The 18131-nt window shown below is 45.3% G+C and overlaps 2 protein-coding genes across 4 annotated transcripts; one reads left to right on the forward strand and one right to left on the reverse strand.

The window, feature by feature from the left end:
- Positions 1 to 432: 432 nt before the first annotated feature.
- On the reverse strand, positions 433 to 8320 carry LOC136482493 (protein ROOT HAIR DEFECTIVE 3 homolog 2-like). 3 transcript variants are annotated; one of them, XM_066479703.1, is made up of 22 exons: positions 8020 to 8320; positions 7453 to 7519; positions 7257 to 7359; positions 6459 to 6529; positions 6307 to 6370; positions 6164 to 6229; positions 6007 to 6054; positions 5862 to 5924; positions 5735 to 5791; positions 5366 to 5524; positions 5183 to 5251; positions 5016 to 5107; positions 4412 to 4490; positions 3820 to 3985; positions 2966 to 3090; positions 2608 to 2867; positions 2385 to 2481; positions 2107 to 2268; positions 1915 to 2019; positions 1517 to 1611; positions 1277 to 1373; positions 433 to 1072 (listed from the first exon to the last, which is right to left on the reverse strand). In XM_066479703.1, exons 1-22 carry the CDS (start codon positions 8192 to 8194, stop codon positions 830 to 832), a joined length of 2463 nt encoding a protein of 820 aa, XP_066335800.1. In that variant the 5' UTR covers positions 8195 to 8320; the 3' UTR covers positions 433 to 829. The 3 variants fall into 3 exon arrangements, 2 of the variants coding, with proteins under 2 accessions (XP_066335800.1, XP_066335799.1); XM_066479702.1 differs by having other exon boundaries at positions 2608 to 2870; XR_010765096.1 differs by lacking the exon at positions 433 to 1072 and having other exon boundaries at positions 1320 to 1373; positions 1517 to 1624; positions 2608 to 2870.
- Positions 8321 to 11695: 3375 nt separating this feature from the next.
- LOC136484034 (uncharacterized) lies at positions 11696 to 13748 on the forward strand. The gene is made up of 2 exons (XM_066481203.1): positions 11696 to 12082; positions 12948 to 13748. The coding sequence occupies exons 1-2, from the start codon at positions 11877 to 11879 to the stop codon at positions 13333 to 13335; spliced, it is 594 nt and encodes a 197-aa protein (XP_066337300.1). The 5' UTR covers positions 11696 to 11876; the 3' UTR covers positions 13336 to 13748.
- Positions 13749 to 18131: the final 4383 nt, after the last annotated feature.

Genomic DNA, 18131 nt, shown 5'->3' on the forward strand with positions numbered 1-18131 from the left:
AAAAAAATATGCAGAACTAATATTTAAAAAAATACGAAAATATTTGTAAGGGCGGCCGGTGAATGAGCCGCCCCTACAAATCAAAACAGTAGGGGCGACTGGTGAGTGAGCTGCCCCAACAAATGGACCCATTTGTAGGGACGGCTCGTATCACCAGCTGCTACTACTATGCCATTTGTAGGGTCGGCTGACCTCGTGGGACTCCGACGGGGGCACTGTAGGGCGGTTGCAGAGTGAGCCGCCCCTACCAAAAAAAAATGGTGCTATTGCTACAAACTAGTTCTGTGGTAGCGGTGGCCATGTTTAGGACATATCAATTTGATTGCTGGACAATTGCATAAGTTTATAGACATCTGTACGAAACGGCACAATGAACAGATGGGAGCTGTAATTCTATAGTCAGCACATACATACAAATATTATAAGCATGTGTATTTCGGCTGGATGAAATGTGCAGATTCATATATGTAGGCACTGACACAACACCAGATAACTGTCAGTCTGTCACTACTTTTTCTCATGTATTCTACTGTAATCTCTCCTGTCTAGTATACACTACACATGCAGATTTTGGTTGGCCTACACAAGAATCTACTAGTGTTCTGCTACCATCTATCAACTCCGTAGATGATCATACGTGGTTTTTGTGAACGGCAAAAGTAAGTTATGGTTTTTCATCTTACAATACACATGTACACATCAAAGTCAAAAGCACACGATGACACGACAAAGTTTCCTAGTTAGCTAGAAACCCCTGAAGAAGGCTACCTATTTAAGTACTGGAAGTCTGGAACTTCCACATGGAAAGTTCTATGTTCTATGCACAGCTTCAAGAGTCATCACCGCTATTCGAGTCCACGGACGAGGAAGATGAGGATGGCGAGTCAGGAAACTTGTACTGCACTTGAGGCTGTCCCCACGTCTGGTTCATGAAGCTCTGAGAATGGATAGGTTGGGGGCGGCGAGATGGATGTGGGGAATGCTTGTGTCTGTGGCTCATATTGATTATTTGCATCACAATGTCCATGATCGTGGGGAGTAGTCTTGATAAAATCGTAAGAAGAGCAGACAGCTGCACATAGAAGAAACTCAGTTTGAGATTAGTGCGGAACTACAGTAGTAAGATTCAGTTGCACTGAAATGCACTAGGCAGAAACGCAAGAAAGAACAGCACTGCTTGCGATGAAGAAAACAAGAAGTCGAATTCCAAGGAGCAGAATCATATGTAGTAACTTTGGGATCTAATTTCTGAATAAAAAGAATTTTATGTTCTTACCATGCCATGACGAAAATAAGCAGTGATGTCATATTGCAGCCATATGGCATATGACAACACAAAGGCAACAAAGAGCCCTAGAAGGTACAATGGATTCCTGTAACAAAAAAAAAAAAGACAAATGAACCCGTTAAACATGCTGACAATGAAATCTGCAATCTGGAAGTGCCGCAGTCCTGTAGTCTGGCTTAGCCAAAAAATGGAAAGCAAACAAATAAATTATTCTAGTAAAATGATTACCTAAGAAGAAACATAAATTCGTTGTAGCCTAATATTGCCAGAAGCAGAATAGTCCATGCAGGTGGCAACCAGCTCTTGCTACGCCTATGTGCTTCCTGGCATGAGGAACTCAGATTGGAAGAATTCGATTAACAAAATGCAAAATGAATTCAGATAGAAATTTCATAAACATAATTCAACAAAATGCAAGTGATACAGATGGCCTGACAAAACAAGTATTCTAAATATATGGAAAAACAAGCAGGGATGAAATCTAATATTGGTGTTCAGAAGTCTGAAACCAAGAAAATCAGTACCATAAGTTGATTATCCAACAAAACTGTGAACATGGATCATATTTATGCAAGTACTGGCTCCAAACAGGATGATCAATTGATGACACTAACAAAAAATTATACCTGCATAGACATTGCTTGTGCAACAGAATACTCTGTCTCTGCTTTGAATTGCCTCCAGATGGATTTACACTGCACTGGCGTAATCAGTGTATCCTTTGGTGAAACCTGCACAAATACATAAAGCATTCCAAACTATTTCTCTGTAGAACATCCTAAACCATAAATATCCAAGTGTAGTGTAGGCAACAAAACCTCTTCCCACGTGCTTGAAGCAAGTGGATCAGAAGCAAATTCTATGCTCCTCTTGTGGGAAAGGGGTCCGCCATCTAAAAGAGTAGTAGTCAGAGCCCGTTCTATTTTGTTTGGTTTATCATCTAACTGAATAGCTGCCATTACAGACATAAGTCTTAAAGCCTGCAGTGAAACATGAGAACCAGATTATGTTTTTCATGGATGAGCATTATAAATAAGCTCAGACACCCTAGAAGTATTGTGATACTGATTAGCTGAAAAATGTCATCTCTAAATACCCCTAAGCGTGCTTCTCTAGTGATTGAGCGGATATCCTCATCTCCCATCCATGTCCTTGGCATCAAATCCCTATCATGGCTCAACACAGTGAAAAACCTACAGATAATCCAATCATATTAGGTATAAAATATATGAACACTCATTGTAGTAGGACATGAAAACTGACATTGCATTATCCCTTTTCCATTTCCCTTCAAATAACAAAAAAAGAGCAAATTCTACCTTTCTTTCATGCGCATCAGAACGTTTCCAGCTTCTTCTCTAGCTTTCATTTCTACTACGCTTCTTGCATGTTCCCTCAAGTCTGAGACCATCTTACTGCAAATTGTCTGGTCTAGTTCAAACTCAGAAAGGGAAGCTGAGAATGCAAGAGCAGCATTTTCAGTCTCACGCCTATATAGTCTCCTAATGCATGCCCAGGAGTCTCTCTCGCCAGTTTCCAGTATTGATTGTACAGGCCCAGCAATTGCGTCTGACAGCTTCTTCTGCAATATGCAAAATGGTAAAAAGTCAAAAGATATGGATGGAATGTTCTGAATTGACCATGACATTTAGAGGTTGTAAAATCAAGGAAAGTAACCTCATAGTTAGCTTTCAGTTCTGCCAATTTTGCGTTCCTAATAGATTCTACATGAGCTTGTATATGCTCTTGCAGTTTATTCCTAGCTTTTGAAGCATCCCACTGCACATGTTTAACTGCTGTATCTGCGTAAAAAAGAACTAGGGCCTGAAATCACTGAATTGTAGATTGTCAAATATAAGAGATACATAATATCATATAAGCTGTCTGCATGTGTGTTCCTCACTTCATTTGCTCAGTTCTGAACAAACCAAGTAGCGGTGAAGGGATAAGTCAGACCAAAAAAGAGAGACAGAAAAACAAAAACTGCTGTTTGTTGCCACTGCCTTTTACTCTTATTGTGGCTGCTAACTTTGTGTTCTTGCTATCGACCACTGCAGCGCTGTTATGTGGGAATGTTCTCTTATGGTCCTTCCATAGGTCACGGTTCAGACCCTCATTGCCCATATATTTTTTATGGTTACAACTAGCCAGGTTGGGCACTTCATACGCACTTGCATATGCATGGTCTGTGCCTTTGGGACCGTCCGCCTATTCCTGTTCCTTCCCCGGAGCTTGCGATACCTGAGAAAGCTACTCTGTAGTACACGACGAAGCTTGCTACAAAGGGTTTCCTGTATGTAGTGCTATTCTATTCATAACAAGCATCATCCATTCCAGGAGGACACATGATACAACAAAGGACTCCAGGAGCCTAGGATTGCACTAATGGTATATTGTCCACCAGAAGCTCAACAAAATCTTATTGTAGACCTTAATTATTTTTTTTAGGAAACAGGAGGGGTAGCCCCCTGCTGGTTAATATACATCAATAGTAGAAGAAAAAAGAGGTGCAGTAGCGGTTGTTCACATACCTCTTATTCCAGCATCAAACTCTTCCACTGAAGCTTGAGAACACTGACGAACTGATTCTGCAAATCCCTCTGATTTCCTTAATGATTGTGCCAGATCACTTTTGAATTTGTTAAGAGCCACAAGATGCAGGTGCTCCATTACTCTCTCGATAGCAGGATATGTGTGCTGCAAAACACGACTTTTCGATGACACTCTGAGATAAAAAGGCCAGCTACAAAGAAGATGAAACAATCCACCAACTACCAAAGAAGTTGTAACAACAAACATCCCGTTTATAACATTATATCAGCCAGAACTATGTATGCATCAGTGCATAGGAACTTAGAAGCGCATGATAAAAATTTATTTACTAAAAGCACTGAGTGTTTGCAGTTTGCACTAAGATGACAGTGGTTGGAACATATACTCAAATATATCAAATAATAACTGGAGAGATAAAATTTTCATGAACCACTGATTCTTAAGCAAACTTAGTAATAGTCCTTGAGCTTGACCATGGTCCTCTTCAAGCATATAACAAATAAAATCATCTAGGATAAAAACTCTCAAATCAAGGGTTATTTTTTGATCATTTGGAAATGAGTTACTCACATCTAGCATTGAAGATTGTAATTGTTGCCGCTTAGCAGCTCTTACACCTCCATCAAAATACATGGTTTCCATGTCATACCTGCAATAAAAACGGTACAATAACTTGTCGCATCGGCTTACAAGCAACAATCAGATTAATTCACGAGAACTCAGCATTTTGCTTAGTGTTATCCAGGACTAAAAATATGATCAGTCACCTCAGATATCAAACACTCTACTCCCAGTTACTGAGAATTTGCATGCCTCCAGTATAGTTTAAATTATTTCAACACGAAGAGGGTAGAGCACTTAATCCAGTACCAGAACGCATTGGAATTCATAGGAGTAACAAAGGGAGAAAAAGGAGGGCCATTATAAGAAAACCAGTAATTAGATCAACTTATTGACAGATACCAACTTAGTTTCCATATAGACAGTCCACGATTAAATGTCAAACAGCATGAAAATGCATCAGCATTTTGTCTCAATACTCAAGAGAATGAACTGAAGCAAGTAGTTAAATCTAGCAAATTCATGTTTTGAACACACAGATTCATGGCAGCCACTATGTTTATCTTAACTTTCTAAGAGAAAATCTATGATGATAATTAGTTAGATCACCCACTCTGATAGATAAGAGTCAAGAATAGCACTGAGCTTCGTTCCGAAGCTTGGTGGCAAACCAGATTTTACAGCTGCATCTAGCTCCAACCAACCCTATAGAGCAGAATAATTCTCATTCAGCCAATCAAACAAATACAGTAATACAGAATGACATAAGAACATTGTCACCTTATCGGACAAAAAGTTGTTGAGATTTTCGTTTGCAATCTCTTCACATCGAACAGTAGCAACCATGACCTAGACAAAATACAAGAAAAGTTACATTTCAAATATAGAGTGTCGACATGTCCACACACACAAATTATTACTATTTAGTTTTGTAGCATTGATGGCAAATAATGGCACAATAACCTTGTGAGCAGGAAGGTTGAGGTCCTTATTTTCACGTATTACTTTCCAAATCTGCAGTGCACTGAGACAGAAGCCTGAAGCAGGTACCACACCTCTTCTATCAGCTGCAAGACCACCTGGTGCAATGGAATGATAAAACCTCTGCCTTAGTTGTCCAACCTGCAAGGAAAAAAATATATGACATAGTACAGTAAAATGTCTTCTGTATCATTAAATCATTAAAGTGAAATAAGGCATGCATAAATCTGAACTCATAAGTTCCACTGAAGATGAAAATTTCATAAAAAATGCAATTTCATCCAATAGAGAAGAGAAGGGAATGGGATACACTGAAGAGAGAGAAATAGAGTACTTGTACGTCCAGTCTACCTGCTCCTTAAATAGTTCTTCTTTCTCTTCATAACTCGATAGAGCAGTGACCTCCACCTTTATATTGCAGAAAATATGAGTCAGTTGATGCATGAAAGCCTTACTTTCAGAAAACTGATGCACCGACATTGAAGAAATCACTAAGCGCTGCTTCCTTGTAAGCCTCTGGTTTCTGAACAGAGTCCCATATCTGATAGAAAAAGACACTGATTGATGAGAATTGCGACATGACAAGGAGGAAAGCAGGTAAGCCGATAATAAAGCATTGGCACCTTCTGAATATCCTCCTTGAGAGCTTGTGTTAGGTACTCTAGTGGAGTCTGCAAATACAGGAAAAAATCAGAGCACAAGAAAAGTCAAACAAACTGAAAATATCAAACTGCAGAAATAGAGAAAGAAACTGGACTCAGTCTCTGGAACTGTACAAACCTTTGTTTTATCACGGATAACAAGTAGCAGTGTTGTCTTGCGATGACTGAATAAACGCATCAAGACCTTAATAAAGAGAGAAATGATAATAAATGACTAAACATGGGAGAAAAGGAATAGTGTCTCACTGTAAGAAGTATCACCTGAAATACTGTTCTCAAAAGAGGCCTGTTAGCAGCATGTTCTCGCCCAATATCATGACACCACCTGCAGATCATATAATACTTAAATATCTCCCTTGCTCACCAAAATTTTAACTTTCAATTAAGCAGTAATATGTGAAATAGAAACTCACAAGTTTATCATAACAATGTCTGAAACTGCAAGAGCAAACAGAGCACTCTGCTTCTCGAAAGTTGTATCATCCTGCAAGAAGAAAACATTAGTATATAAGCAATAGATAACATTAGCAAAACCATAGTAATCAGTTGCCCATCAGTGGTAAACCTAAAACAAAAGAAATTCCATATTTGTGAAAACTATAAATGACTGACTATGTATAATTTAAGTTGACGCAAGGAAATCTTTGCTCAAAACAGAGAACGGGTATGATTAATTCAAACCAAACTAATTACACTAAAAATAATGGATGCTCAAATGAGTTGCTTGTATTCAGGCAGCCATGTGGTAAACTAGTGACTAACGTGGCGAAGGGACATGTATAGCTCCAAGCAACCAAATGCATTAATCACCCACATGGCATATTATTGGCAACATTATTCACAGTATAGTAGTCCTGAATCTTTAAGATCCTTAGTTCCTTACAGGAGAATTAACAACGGCACTAATGTTGCATGTGAATCAATCCAAGTACTATTAATTGCTAAACACAGCCAATTTTTTCTTGACAGGTTAAATGCCATAGTACATAGCAAATCAGGTACTTGCAAATTGTAATTTGGCAACCCGTCAGCACATGATGCGTCATGGTAAAGCACAACGCACAAGAGAACACAAGAACATGCTATGGGGGGAGGACCAATAACAGTCAATTAGTAATGTCAGAACATGGAAAACACAATTTGATGAGAAAGAAGAACACTGTTCGGGAACATTTAATAAGTTCAGAAATGGCTGCAAGTAGAACTTTCACCTGCCCTCTCTCCCTCCCGTCCGTCCCCTCCAGGTCCAGCACAACAGTGAACGGCTCGATCCCAACAGCCTTGGCGATCCAAATGCCCTTGGTGGTCTGGTGCCTGGTGTGAAACAAAACGAGCAGCACATATCACACCAACAAATGCAGATGATGTAACAAGCAATGCTTCTGTACGTGCTCGGTGTTTGTTTACCTTCCTTTCAAGGCATCCATTTCCCTGAAGCTTGTCCCGAAGAGGTTGTTGAGCAAGGTGCTTTTCCCTGGCCGGTGTACAAAGCAGCAGCCGTTAGAGACGGGCCCTGAATCTAATCCAACTACTACCAGGACAAAATTGCTAAATGAAGGAATCGAAATTGAAGCCTAGGAGAGCTCGACGATCATTACACGCTACTACATGGACGGGGAACCAATCGACTGTGCAGTAACAATGTAATATATTAAAGTAGACGCAAATTGGCAACGGCTGTAATTGTGGGGGGAAAAAATTGGCCACGCCACGATAACCTGGATCATTCTCGATTCCTCACCGACCAAGCACCATGAGCAACTGACACCAGGGTAAGCTAAGACACAGACACGAGAATTTCATACGGGACATAACTGAATGTCTGAAACTCTGAATCCGTTCACTACGCCGACTCTGCACAAAACCCCAGCGAGGACCCCGCCGCAGCACCCATGTACCAGAAGCAGAGGGGAAGGGAGGGGGAGGCCGGAGGAGGAGCGGGGAAGGGGAGGATGACGCGGCTGACGTACGTACCGCTGCCCTGGGGCCCGAGGATGGAGACGACGGCGTAGGAGAGGCCCCGCCCCCGGAGCCCCGCGGCGGCGGCGAACCGCTCCATCGCGGCCGCGTCCATCTCGCCGTCCGCGCCCACCACCTGCGCCGCGTGGCACTCGCCGCCGACTCCGACGACGCCCCCCGGCGCGTCCATCGATCCCCACTCGCGGACTCGCCGGAGAACCGAAGCGAAGCAACCCACAAGTTGCAGGCTTTGCAGCAGAGCAGAGGCGCCCGCCGCGATGGCGAGCGAGAGAAAGAACGAGAGGCGCCGAGCAGAGAGACAGGTGTCGCGTTGCGCGGCTTGCGCCGCTATTGGGGTTTATACGTGGGTTTACGGAAGGAATAAAGAATGGAAACGGCGGATGTGCGACCCACCCAAAGCCGTAAGTAAAGATGTAACGGGTACCCGAAACCCGATAGGTTTTTACCCTATTAGAATAAGAATACGATTAATTTCTCTCAGTGATTGGCTGGTTCGTATTCGTTTATGAGTTCGCTAATGTATGAAAAGCCCGATCCAGCGGATTTGTAGACGTGGATCTAGGATGTAGTATCTAAACCCGTGAACCTATGGGTTTTTTAAACCCGGTTATTATAACAGCTAGCACCATGCTCCTCACCTATTCTTTGTTTGGGCCTTGACAAGGAAATTGGCCCAAGTAACATTTGCTTCCATTCCATTTGTCGCACAGAGCAGGCTGCACTTAGTCCCGTATCACCAAGCCAGGGAAGAGAGTTGAGGAGGTAGAGCTATTTAATGGGACCAAAGGATACAACTTCCGCATTCCACATTCTCTCCCTTTCGGCTAAGAAGATTAATTAATAATATAATATATATATATATATATATATATATATACATACTTGGGGGATTTGTGTCCTCCGAAAAATAATCAATATAAATAAGTTATTTAATAGCAATTTGGATACCAGTTGGATATAATGATACATATCTACTATTCATAAATTTGAGATTCTTTGGTCTAAAAAATAGTTTGGTGGTCACCTCACTCATGGTTCGGAGCCGTCCGATTCTTCCTCCCTTCAATCGAGCGATCCAATTATGTTGAGAAATCCTACGTCAAACTTGAGCCAAATCAGTCTTCCAAGACATAGGTGGCTACAATGAGATAGTTCAGACAGCAACTTTTTTTTTTCCTCGTACCCGCGAGCCGCTGCTATTCGTCTCTCCTTGCAGAAGTTCTCCTTGCGAATGAATTTTGTATGATGGTTGATGATAGAATGTTCCATTCATCCATATTTTTGTTTCAAGGTTTCAACTTTTCAAGAAAAGCATGGGAGTACCTAATAACACAGGGAGTGACGGAGACGTCGAGCTAGTAGTACTGGAACTGTTGTCGTTGGTACTAAAGTCGTTGCGCCTGCGCCCTGCGTGACCGCTGTCCGCTGCGCGTTTTTGTAATGTGGAATAGAAAAATTCGCCCAGCTCGGCGATTACTTTAAGATCGTGCCTTTGCTATTTGTTGGAAAGATACGAGGGCCCATTTGTTTATGACTTCATCTGTGAAATAGCAAAGCCTTCAGACCATTTCGGGCCATTTGAATGTTGGGCTGGTTTCTATTCCTTAGGCCCGACCGCAGGAGGCCTCATTTGATATTACCATGCTAATGCTGGGCTGCTCCATGGTTCAAGAAGAATAGAGCGCTGCTTGATCCGGGGCGTGTTTGGTTTGGGCCGCTAAACTTTAGTCTATTTAGCCATTTTTTACTCAAACATATGGACTAAATGAGATTTTGTATTTGAATTTGAATTGTATTTGAATAAGTAAAAGAAGTCAGTTAATTCATTAAGGCTATGTTTATACCGTGTATCAATGGTCAATTATGAGTTAGTCACCAAGGGGAGCTAAACTAGACTAAAAGTTAGACTGCCTCACCTTTTAGTCACTTTGTAGTTAAATACCCTGACTAAAAGGAATTAAAAGACCTCTTTTAGTCCACCAAACCAAACAGGAGTGACTAAAGTTTAGTAGCTGATTTAGCTGGCTAAAATTTAGCAGCTTCAATCCAAACAGGGCCTTAGTCCAAATTTCCAAATATCTCGAGGCTTATTATTTAAAGGGTGTTTGGCAGGACTTCTCCTGATGGGTTCCTCCAAAGGAGCCAGAGCCGTTTTGGTGGTTCCTCCAAAACGGCTCCAACTCCTTTGTTTTTACTGAAAAATGGCTCCTTCTACAAAACGTTTGGTAGGTCTTTTTCGTCGGAGCTAGAGCTAGAGCTGGGGAAGAGCCCTACTAAACAGGCCCTTACCTTAATTTCACTCGGTTTTTAATGACTTTATTTGAGGTGATTGGGGGCGAAGATATTGGAAGAGGCAACTTGAAGATCTTTTGTGAGGAAGGGTCATAGTCATAGGTAGGCAACCTGTTGCAAGAATCATATTCATATATCTTGTCTACAATGACAGTACCACTGTTCTGAGATACAAGCTATATCCTAAGTTTGTCTTAAAGTTAAAATATCGTAAGCTCAACTAAAAGTTCATAGAAAAGAACAAAATGAGCATAACTATTACAGGAGAACTCGATGTTTAATACACGGGACACGCAAATCTTTTGTGTGATCGAGAGAAAAAAAAGAGAGGAGGACACGATATGAGAGATACCTCATTAAACACACGGGACGAGATGTGGCCGTCACCAAATCAAGTCGATCAGCATGAATATGAGGGCTCTTCAGAGCATGAACAACAACATATACCATGCGATTTTTTTTTTTTTTTTTTTTTTTGCGCCTACCATGCGATGTTTTGTACAAGCCGAAACGGTCCCTTGTCCAGAAGCTAGCTACGGCAAGGAGTCGGTTAAAAAACACTTAAAAATACTCCCTCCGTCTAAAAAAAAAGTGCAATCGAATCTGTACGTTTGGCTGGGCCTTGTCGAGTCTGACAGAACGCGCGGGAGCTTCGCTGCGCTGCATGCGCTTGGACCGCTTCAGCGCGCTGCAATTAGCTGCATGGGTGCACGGGCAAGCTGTTTGGTTCAGAGTGGCAAAAGGTTGCCTTGGTCAGGTGCTGAATTTTGATGGTCTTGAGTACGAGTACCTCAGGTATCTTTATTTACAATGATACACAAGCCAACAATAGTTAAATAAATAATGACGATGCTCTCAAACTTCAAATTCGTTGCGTCATGTTGTTCTCGATCTAGAGATGAACGAACAAGGCCGGGCCAGCTAGGTAAGGTGTGTTTGATATGGTGGATGAGGTTAGAAATGCCTAGGTGCGTTTGCGGGAGAACATATATAGTTCGCTTGTGAACGAAAGCAAAATACAGCCATCCATTTCTACGTGCATGCTGCACGAGGAACGTGGGTGTAATGTATGATTAATCCAATTGATTCCAGGGGCCGTAGGCCGTAGCGAGCTCCGCTGACGCACTCACTGAGCCCGGTGCCGAATGCCAAATCTCCTCGTCGCCGTCGACGTCGACGTCAGACAAGTCCGGAATAGCAAGCAATATCCCCCTTCCGGGCTTTGGAAATCGGCTCGCGCTTTCCTCGTACCTTCCTCAGGCGCCCGCGGTCCGCCCGGTCCAGCACGCCGCGCCACACGTCGTCGTCTCCGCGGATGATCGTCTTCCACCTCTCTCCACCCGCGTCTTTCCCCCGCCTGTATATATAACCAAGCCAAGTTCACCCGGAGACTAGAAATTTCGCTGTAATACCACAAAAACACATCCACCAGAGCGGCCGCTACCTCACGCGCCGGAGGCAGAGGAGAGCATCAGGGGCCGGCCGAGGCCAAGGCAGGGAAGAACCTCCTCCGTCGGGGCAGCAGAAGAGGAGGAACAGCCAGGAGCTAGCGGAGGACGATGCTTCCGGGCGTGGAGCTCGCGCGGCGGCGGCGCGTGCACTACCACGGCGACGTGGCGTCGTCGTCGGCGGAGCACCACTACTACGCGCACGGCCACCACGCGGCGCCCGCGCCGACGGGCGTGGCGGGGCCCGCGCTCGCGGCGCGCATCCGGCTCGAGGAGAAGCTGCGGGGCGCCGCGCTGCCGCCGACCTCGCCGTCCAGGTCGGTTGCCTTGCCTCTCCCTCTCTCCTCTGCTTCCTCCCCCTGTTCTGCATATATGCACGCCTCCGTTGGGAAGACGAGAGAATCTTTTCAAAAGATGGGGAAGGAAAAACATGAGCGATTATCGAAAGATGAAGCGATTGGACAAGAGCAGCATAAGATACAGGATCGCCCTGTTGATTACGGCACCATAAAACCTGCGGGGAGTTCGATTGCAGCATCGGAGATGCATCATTCATCACGGGAGTTGGCTTCCTTGTTTGTTTGCCTGCCTGCTGTCTCAACTCTGAATTATTGCGTGATCACTACTAGTAGAAGCTGAGTATGTACTAGTAGAGTAGGCCTACACAACACCCGCAACCGAAAGGGATGCCCCTGTTTCTCCGAAAAAATTCTCGTTTTCCCCGAGTTCTCGTTGAGCCTATCTTTTCTTTTGTCGATACAAACCGGTTCTCTCTCTTTCGTCGATCGATCTCAAATTCCCAATTTCCCATGATGCGCTGCGTGGTACTCCAGTCCAGTTCTAGAGGATTCTAGAGTGGTAGTACCATACTAATTGCAACTGCCAAGTGGACGATGGAATCTTGCATGTGGCGCGGTGTGGCCTGGCTTTTCCGCTCACAAAACAAAAAAGTCGAGTCAAAAGAAAACGCACACTTATTCAAGGCGTTCGGCTGGTTGTGTTTGCGCTGATTTTGAATGGTTTTGGATGATTGAATAGTATTCTGTGAAAAGAAATAAGCTGAAATAAGCTAAAACAAACGGGAACGAGCCGTGATGTGACCAGCCGAACAGGCTTATTGTCTTTTGATTTGAGTTGTGTGATTGTGTCCTAACTAACAATCGGCGCCTGAACCAAACGCAGGTGGAGCAGGCTGAGGGCGACCCCGAGCACCAGGCGGCGAGACGAGCAGCAAGACGTTGTCCCGGCGACCGGCGCCGAGCCCGGGCCCGAGTCCTGGCGGCCGCCGGCTCCCGACCCAGCGGCCCTGCTGCAGGCAGCAGCGGCGGATATGCCGGCGTCGACGCGGCGCCAGCGCCGCGCGGAGCTGACGCGGACGCTGTCCAAGGTGGACGTGTGCGCAGTGTGCCTGGACGAGGTCCGGGAGGAGCGGCGGCAGCGGGTGACGCGGCTGCCGTGCTCCCACAAGTACCACTCCGAGTGCGTCCTCCCCTGGCTCGCCATCCACCCGGACTGCCCCTCCTGCCGCGCGCTCGTGCCGTCCGCCGACGCGCTCGTCCACCAGGTCTAGCTCTAGCAGGGGGCTTGGGGCTAGCTGTTGTTGCTGCTCGCGCGGCTGGTGGTGCTGACGCCATGGGTCTTGTCTCTTCCCCTGCCGATGGCCGGCACTGACAGAGTCCTTTCGGCTTGTTTGTAACGTAGTAGTATGTTTCTTGATTTTGACGAACATTTGTATTGTTAGCCGGCAGCTGCAAAGTTTTTTTTTTAAAAAAAATTGGCTGCGAAGTTTGTAGCATACTGAGAAGAATTTATAGATGGCTTGGTAGCTAGTAGTAGCCTAGTAGAGCATACAGACAAGGGGGACGAGCTCTGGACCTCTGGTGCTGTGTTTGTATTCAAATCAGGAAATCCCCGTGAATTACACGAGCTGTGGTAAGTTGATAGTACGGTTGAAATTTTGCCTACGCGGAAAAAGGTTTCACATTTTTTTTGGGTTCAGATGCCATTCCTGCTCCTCCTGAAGGCTCTTGCTGTTCCATGATTTGTAGTGCTCCTGAACTGCTAACAAATGGCGTCCTCTTGGGGTATGGTATTTGTGTTTTTGTTTTCCACTTCTTTTTCCCCGATTAGCTAAGAATTTAAAAATGGCGTGCAAATGACAGTTTGGATAAGTCGTCTAGGGAAAAAATGGATAGAGACAAAAATTGAAAGAACTAGTGGCCACATAAAAGACTGAAGTTCTACTAGTGTTAAACAAACACACACATATTTTACTATCAAACTATGGAATTTTACAGTTTTTTTTTGGTACATAGGTGAGAGGGAGGATAAAATCTTGGAGTTTTATTTGTGCACACTTGCTATGTATGAAGACATAACTTATAATTTGAAATTTGTCTAAAAACACTTAAAATTCGAAATGAAGAGGCACTCTTTTTTTCCTTTCGAAATTAAAAGGTACTAGTCACTACTCTCGTGTCTGCTTTATTGAAGCATCGTATATAGAATTATTACAATTAATCAGAAACATGCGCGCGGCGACGGTGGCCACGAGCGCCGCGTAGGCAAGGAAAAGGCGGAGCTGGCGGCGGTGGCATGGAAACATCAGCACCAGCGCCACTGCGGAAGCCGTGCCACACCAGAGCATCCCGGGCGGCGGCCGGTCATGAGGGACCATGGCACGGTGGCCTCGGCGTCCGTCACCTCCACGGGCGCGCAGCAGCAGCCAGCCAGGCAGCCACGAGGCTGCACGAATAGGAATAACAGGAAGACACGCGGGCGACGTCGTAGCGGACGACGACATGGCCGCGGCGGCGGCACAACCAGTAGAAGGAGGCGCCGACGTAGATCGATCCCCGAGGGGCGAGGAGGCGACGCCGAGGCGTCGTGCCGTGCCCTGCGCGCCAGGCACGTTCGTCATGTCCTGCCTGCCACTCTCGGATGACGACAGGATCCCGACGCGCGCGACGGCCGTGCGCAGTCACCGTGTCGAGGTCGTAGTGGAGGCCCGACGCCGTGTCCGCATGCAGTCGGTGGCAAAGCTGACGGCTTCTTGGGTTGCAGGGAGTCAGGAACTGGCAAACAGCAGGCTGACGGGCGGAGGATTGCAGGAGCAGCAGTTCGCTTGATGGCTGTGTTACCGACTACACGAGTTCAGCTATATATTGATAGGGTAAGTGGAACAAGGTCTCGGAACACCGGCGACTCGCCGTGCCCGCCGCCACCGTCGCCTACCGGCACGGTTCAGGAAATATGACCAAGTCGAGTTCTGCCTTCTCAGGCAAGGGTACAAGAAGGAGCCGTGTGAGCTTTCCCTTCCGAGCTGGGCCACACAGGGCCGTTATTCAATTCACCCAGTCTGGCCCATATATTGAGTGTTCACCGTCTTGGTCCTTTTGGACCGCTCGGCCCATCCCGCTTCCACTTCCTTCATTCCTGCGCCACCTTCACGTTCTTCAGATGCCGTAGCAGAGGTAGGTGGTCTTGCGACGGTGACATCTCCCCGATCTTGAAAACCAGCTTGTCCCCCAAGCTGGTGCACGAGGAAACTGTTGGCGAAGCGGAGCTTCATCTTCCCAGGTGTCCAGCGCAGAGGGCGGACCGGACCCGCGGACCAGCACTTGAGGCATCATAGTGTCGTTGTACTGATGCAGGCGACGACCGAGGATAGTGATGGGTACCTTGTAACTCATTAGTAGCATCAGGAATAATGGAGCTTACTGGTGTTGATGGAGGAACAGCCGTCTTCAGTTGTGAGATGTGAAATACTGGATGGATTAGACAGCCATCTGGGATCTTCAGCCATTGGTTAATTAACTCGCTCGGTTTGGCCATCGATTTGGGGGTGGTAGGCACTGCTCATTTTGAGATCTATGTAGTTTGAAGAGCTCCTGCCAGATGTGGCTGGTAAATACTTTATCTCGGTCTGAAACCATAGCAGGCCATGAAGTTTAAAGACATTGTTCATATAGAGGACAGCAACTTGGAGAGCTGTAAATGGGTGGGCAAGGGGTAGGAAGTGAGAGTATTTGGAAATTTTGTCAACAACCACAAGAATGCAGTTGTAGTTGGAGGATTTGGGAAGGCCTTCTATGAAGTCTAGTGTAACAAGTTGCCAAGCCCCTTCGGGTATGGGAAGTGGTGCTAAGAGTCCTGGATAAGCTACTCTCTCTGTTTTGGCTTGTTGGCATGTGGTACACTGTGCAACATAGGATTTGACAGTATGTTTGAGTTTCGGCCAGGCAAAGAGTTGCTTAACCCTCTTGTAAGTAACCTCAAACCCAGAGTGCCCACCTATAGCACTAGAATGCAAGCTAGAAAGGATTTTGGTGTGTAGGGATGGGTTGTTACCAATCCATAGTCGACCCTTGTACCTGATGAGTCCATCTTGCAGAGTATGAAAACCAACAATTGGTGTGATAGATAGTTGGGACGAGAGATGGGCAGCTTCAGGATCTTGATGATATGAGTCCTGAACTTCCTGGAGCCACACTGGTTTGATAACTGACATGGCAGAGATATCATAAGATGTTGAATGTTGAGCTCTTGAAAGTGCATCAGCCACCTTGTTGTCACAGCCCTTCTTATAAATGATCTTGTATGTCAGACCCATAAGTTTTGTGAGAGCTTTGTGCTGCCATGGTGTTGATAGCCGCTGATCATCTAAGTGTGTCAAGCTCTGCTGATCAGTTAAGATGATAAATGGTGCAGTTTGCAGATAGTGACACCGTTGGTCAACTGTCATAAGAATGGCAAGGCATTCTTTCTCATAAGTGGACAAACATTGAGCCTTCTTACCCAAAGCTTTACTAGCATAAGCAACTGGGTGACCTTGCTGCTGGAGGACAGCTCCAATTTCTTTAGCAGAAGCATCAGTCTCAACCACAAAGGTTTGACAAAAATCTGGTAAGGCCAAAACTGGTGCAGTAATAAGTGCTTGTTTCAATGCTTGAAAGGAAGACTCAGTAACAGAGGTCCACAAGAACAAAACTCCTTTCTTCAACAGACTTGTGAGGGGTTTGCTAATGAGACCAAAGTTAGGAACAAATCTCCTATAATAGCCTACCATGCTGAAAGCTCTAGTTTGGTTTTGGTGAATTGATGAAACCCTAAGTGCTAACCCAGTTTATCAAAGTAATTATGAGATAGGTAGCACTACTCAAAGTGATGAAGCAAATAAAGATCATGACATGATGATGGTGATGGCATAGTGATGATCAAATGCTTGGACTTGAAAAAGAAGAAAGAAAAAGAAAAAGCTCAAGGCAAAGGTGAAATTAATAGGAGTTTTTCGGTTTAGTGATCGCGACACTTAGAGAGTGTGATCACATTTATGATCGATAGCCGTACTATTAAGAGGGGTGAAACTCATATACAAATGCAGTTATCAAAGTGCCACTAGATGCTCTAACTCATTGCATATGCATTTAGGATCTAGTGGAGTGCTAACACCCTTGAAAATATTTGCGAAAATATGCTAACACATGTGCACAAGGTGATACACTTGGTGGTTGGCACATTTGATCAAGGGTGGTGAAGTTACGGGTCAAAAGGAGCTATTTCGTATTGACCGGACTCTGCCTTGGGCAGTGACCAGACTCTGACACTGTGTCCGGTCAGTGGCGCACAGTGAAGGCTGCCCTCAATCCCTTGACCGGACGCTAAAGATATAGAGGGACTGGATGCGCAGAAGGTGCGTCCGATCACCTAGTGACATATGCTGACGCAAGCAACAGAGAGAGGCTGAGTTGACTGGACGCTGGGCTGGGTTCGGTCATGAGCCACCGGACACGTCTGGTCGCAAAACAGAGGCTCAGGGAGCTCTCTGGAAACAACCGGACTTAGGCATAGGAGCATCTGGTCATCTCACTGTGCTGCGTCCAGTCGCTACTTGACCGTTGGCGCGCGACAACCGACCATTGAGATCCCACGACTAAGGTTGAATGGAGGCGACGCGTGGCATGCATCCGTTGACCGGACGCTGGACCGGGTGCGTCCGGTCGATCTGACTTTTCAGGGAACAAAGAGCCAACAGCTCTATTCATGGGGGCTCTCTATTTAAGCCCTATTGCTGGCTCTAGCTCTCTCTCTTGACCATTTGCATTGACATAGCAACCTTATGAGTTTAGCCAAAGCCCTCCCACTCATCTCTATCATTGATTCATCATCTTTGTGAGATTGGGAGTGAATCCAAGTACATTGCTTGAGTGTTTGCATCTAGAGGCACTTGGTGTTCGTGTTTTGCTGTGGGATTTGCTTGTTATTCTTGGTGGTTGCCGCCACCTAGACAGCTTGGAACAACGAGGATCATCGAGTAGAGGTTGGTGATTATCTACGGCTCCGATCGCGGTGATTGTGAGGGGTTCT

This window comes from Miscanthus floridulus, chromosome 9 (assembly GCF_019320115.1).
Source record: "Miscanthus floridulus cultivar M001 chromosome 9, ASM1932011v1, whole genome shotgun sequence".
NCBI classification, from domain to species: Eukaryota; Viridiplantae; Streptophyta; class Magnoliopsida; order Poales; family Poaceae; genus Miscanthus; species Miscanthus floridulus.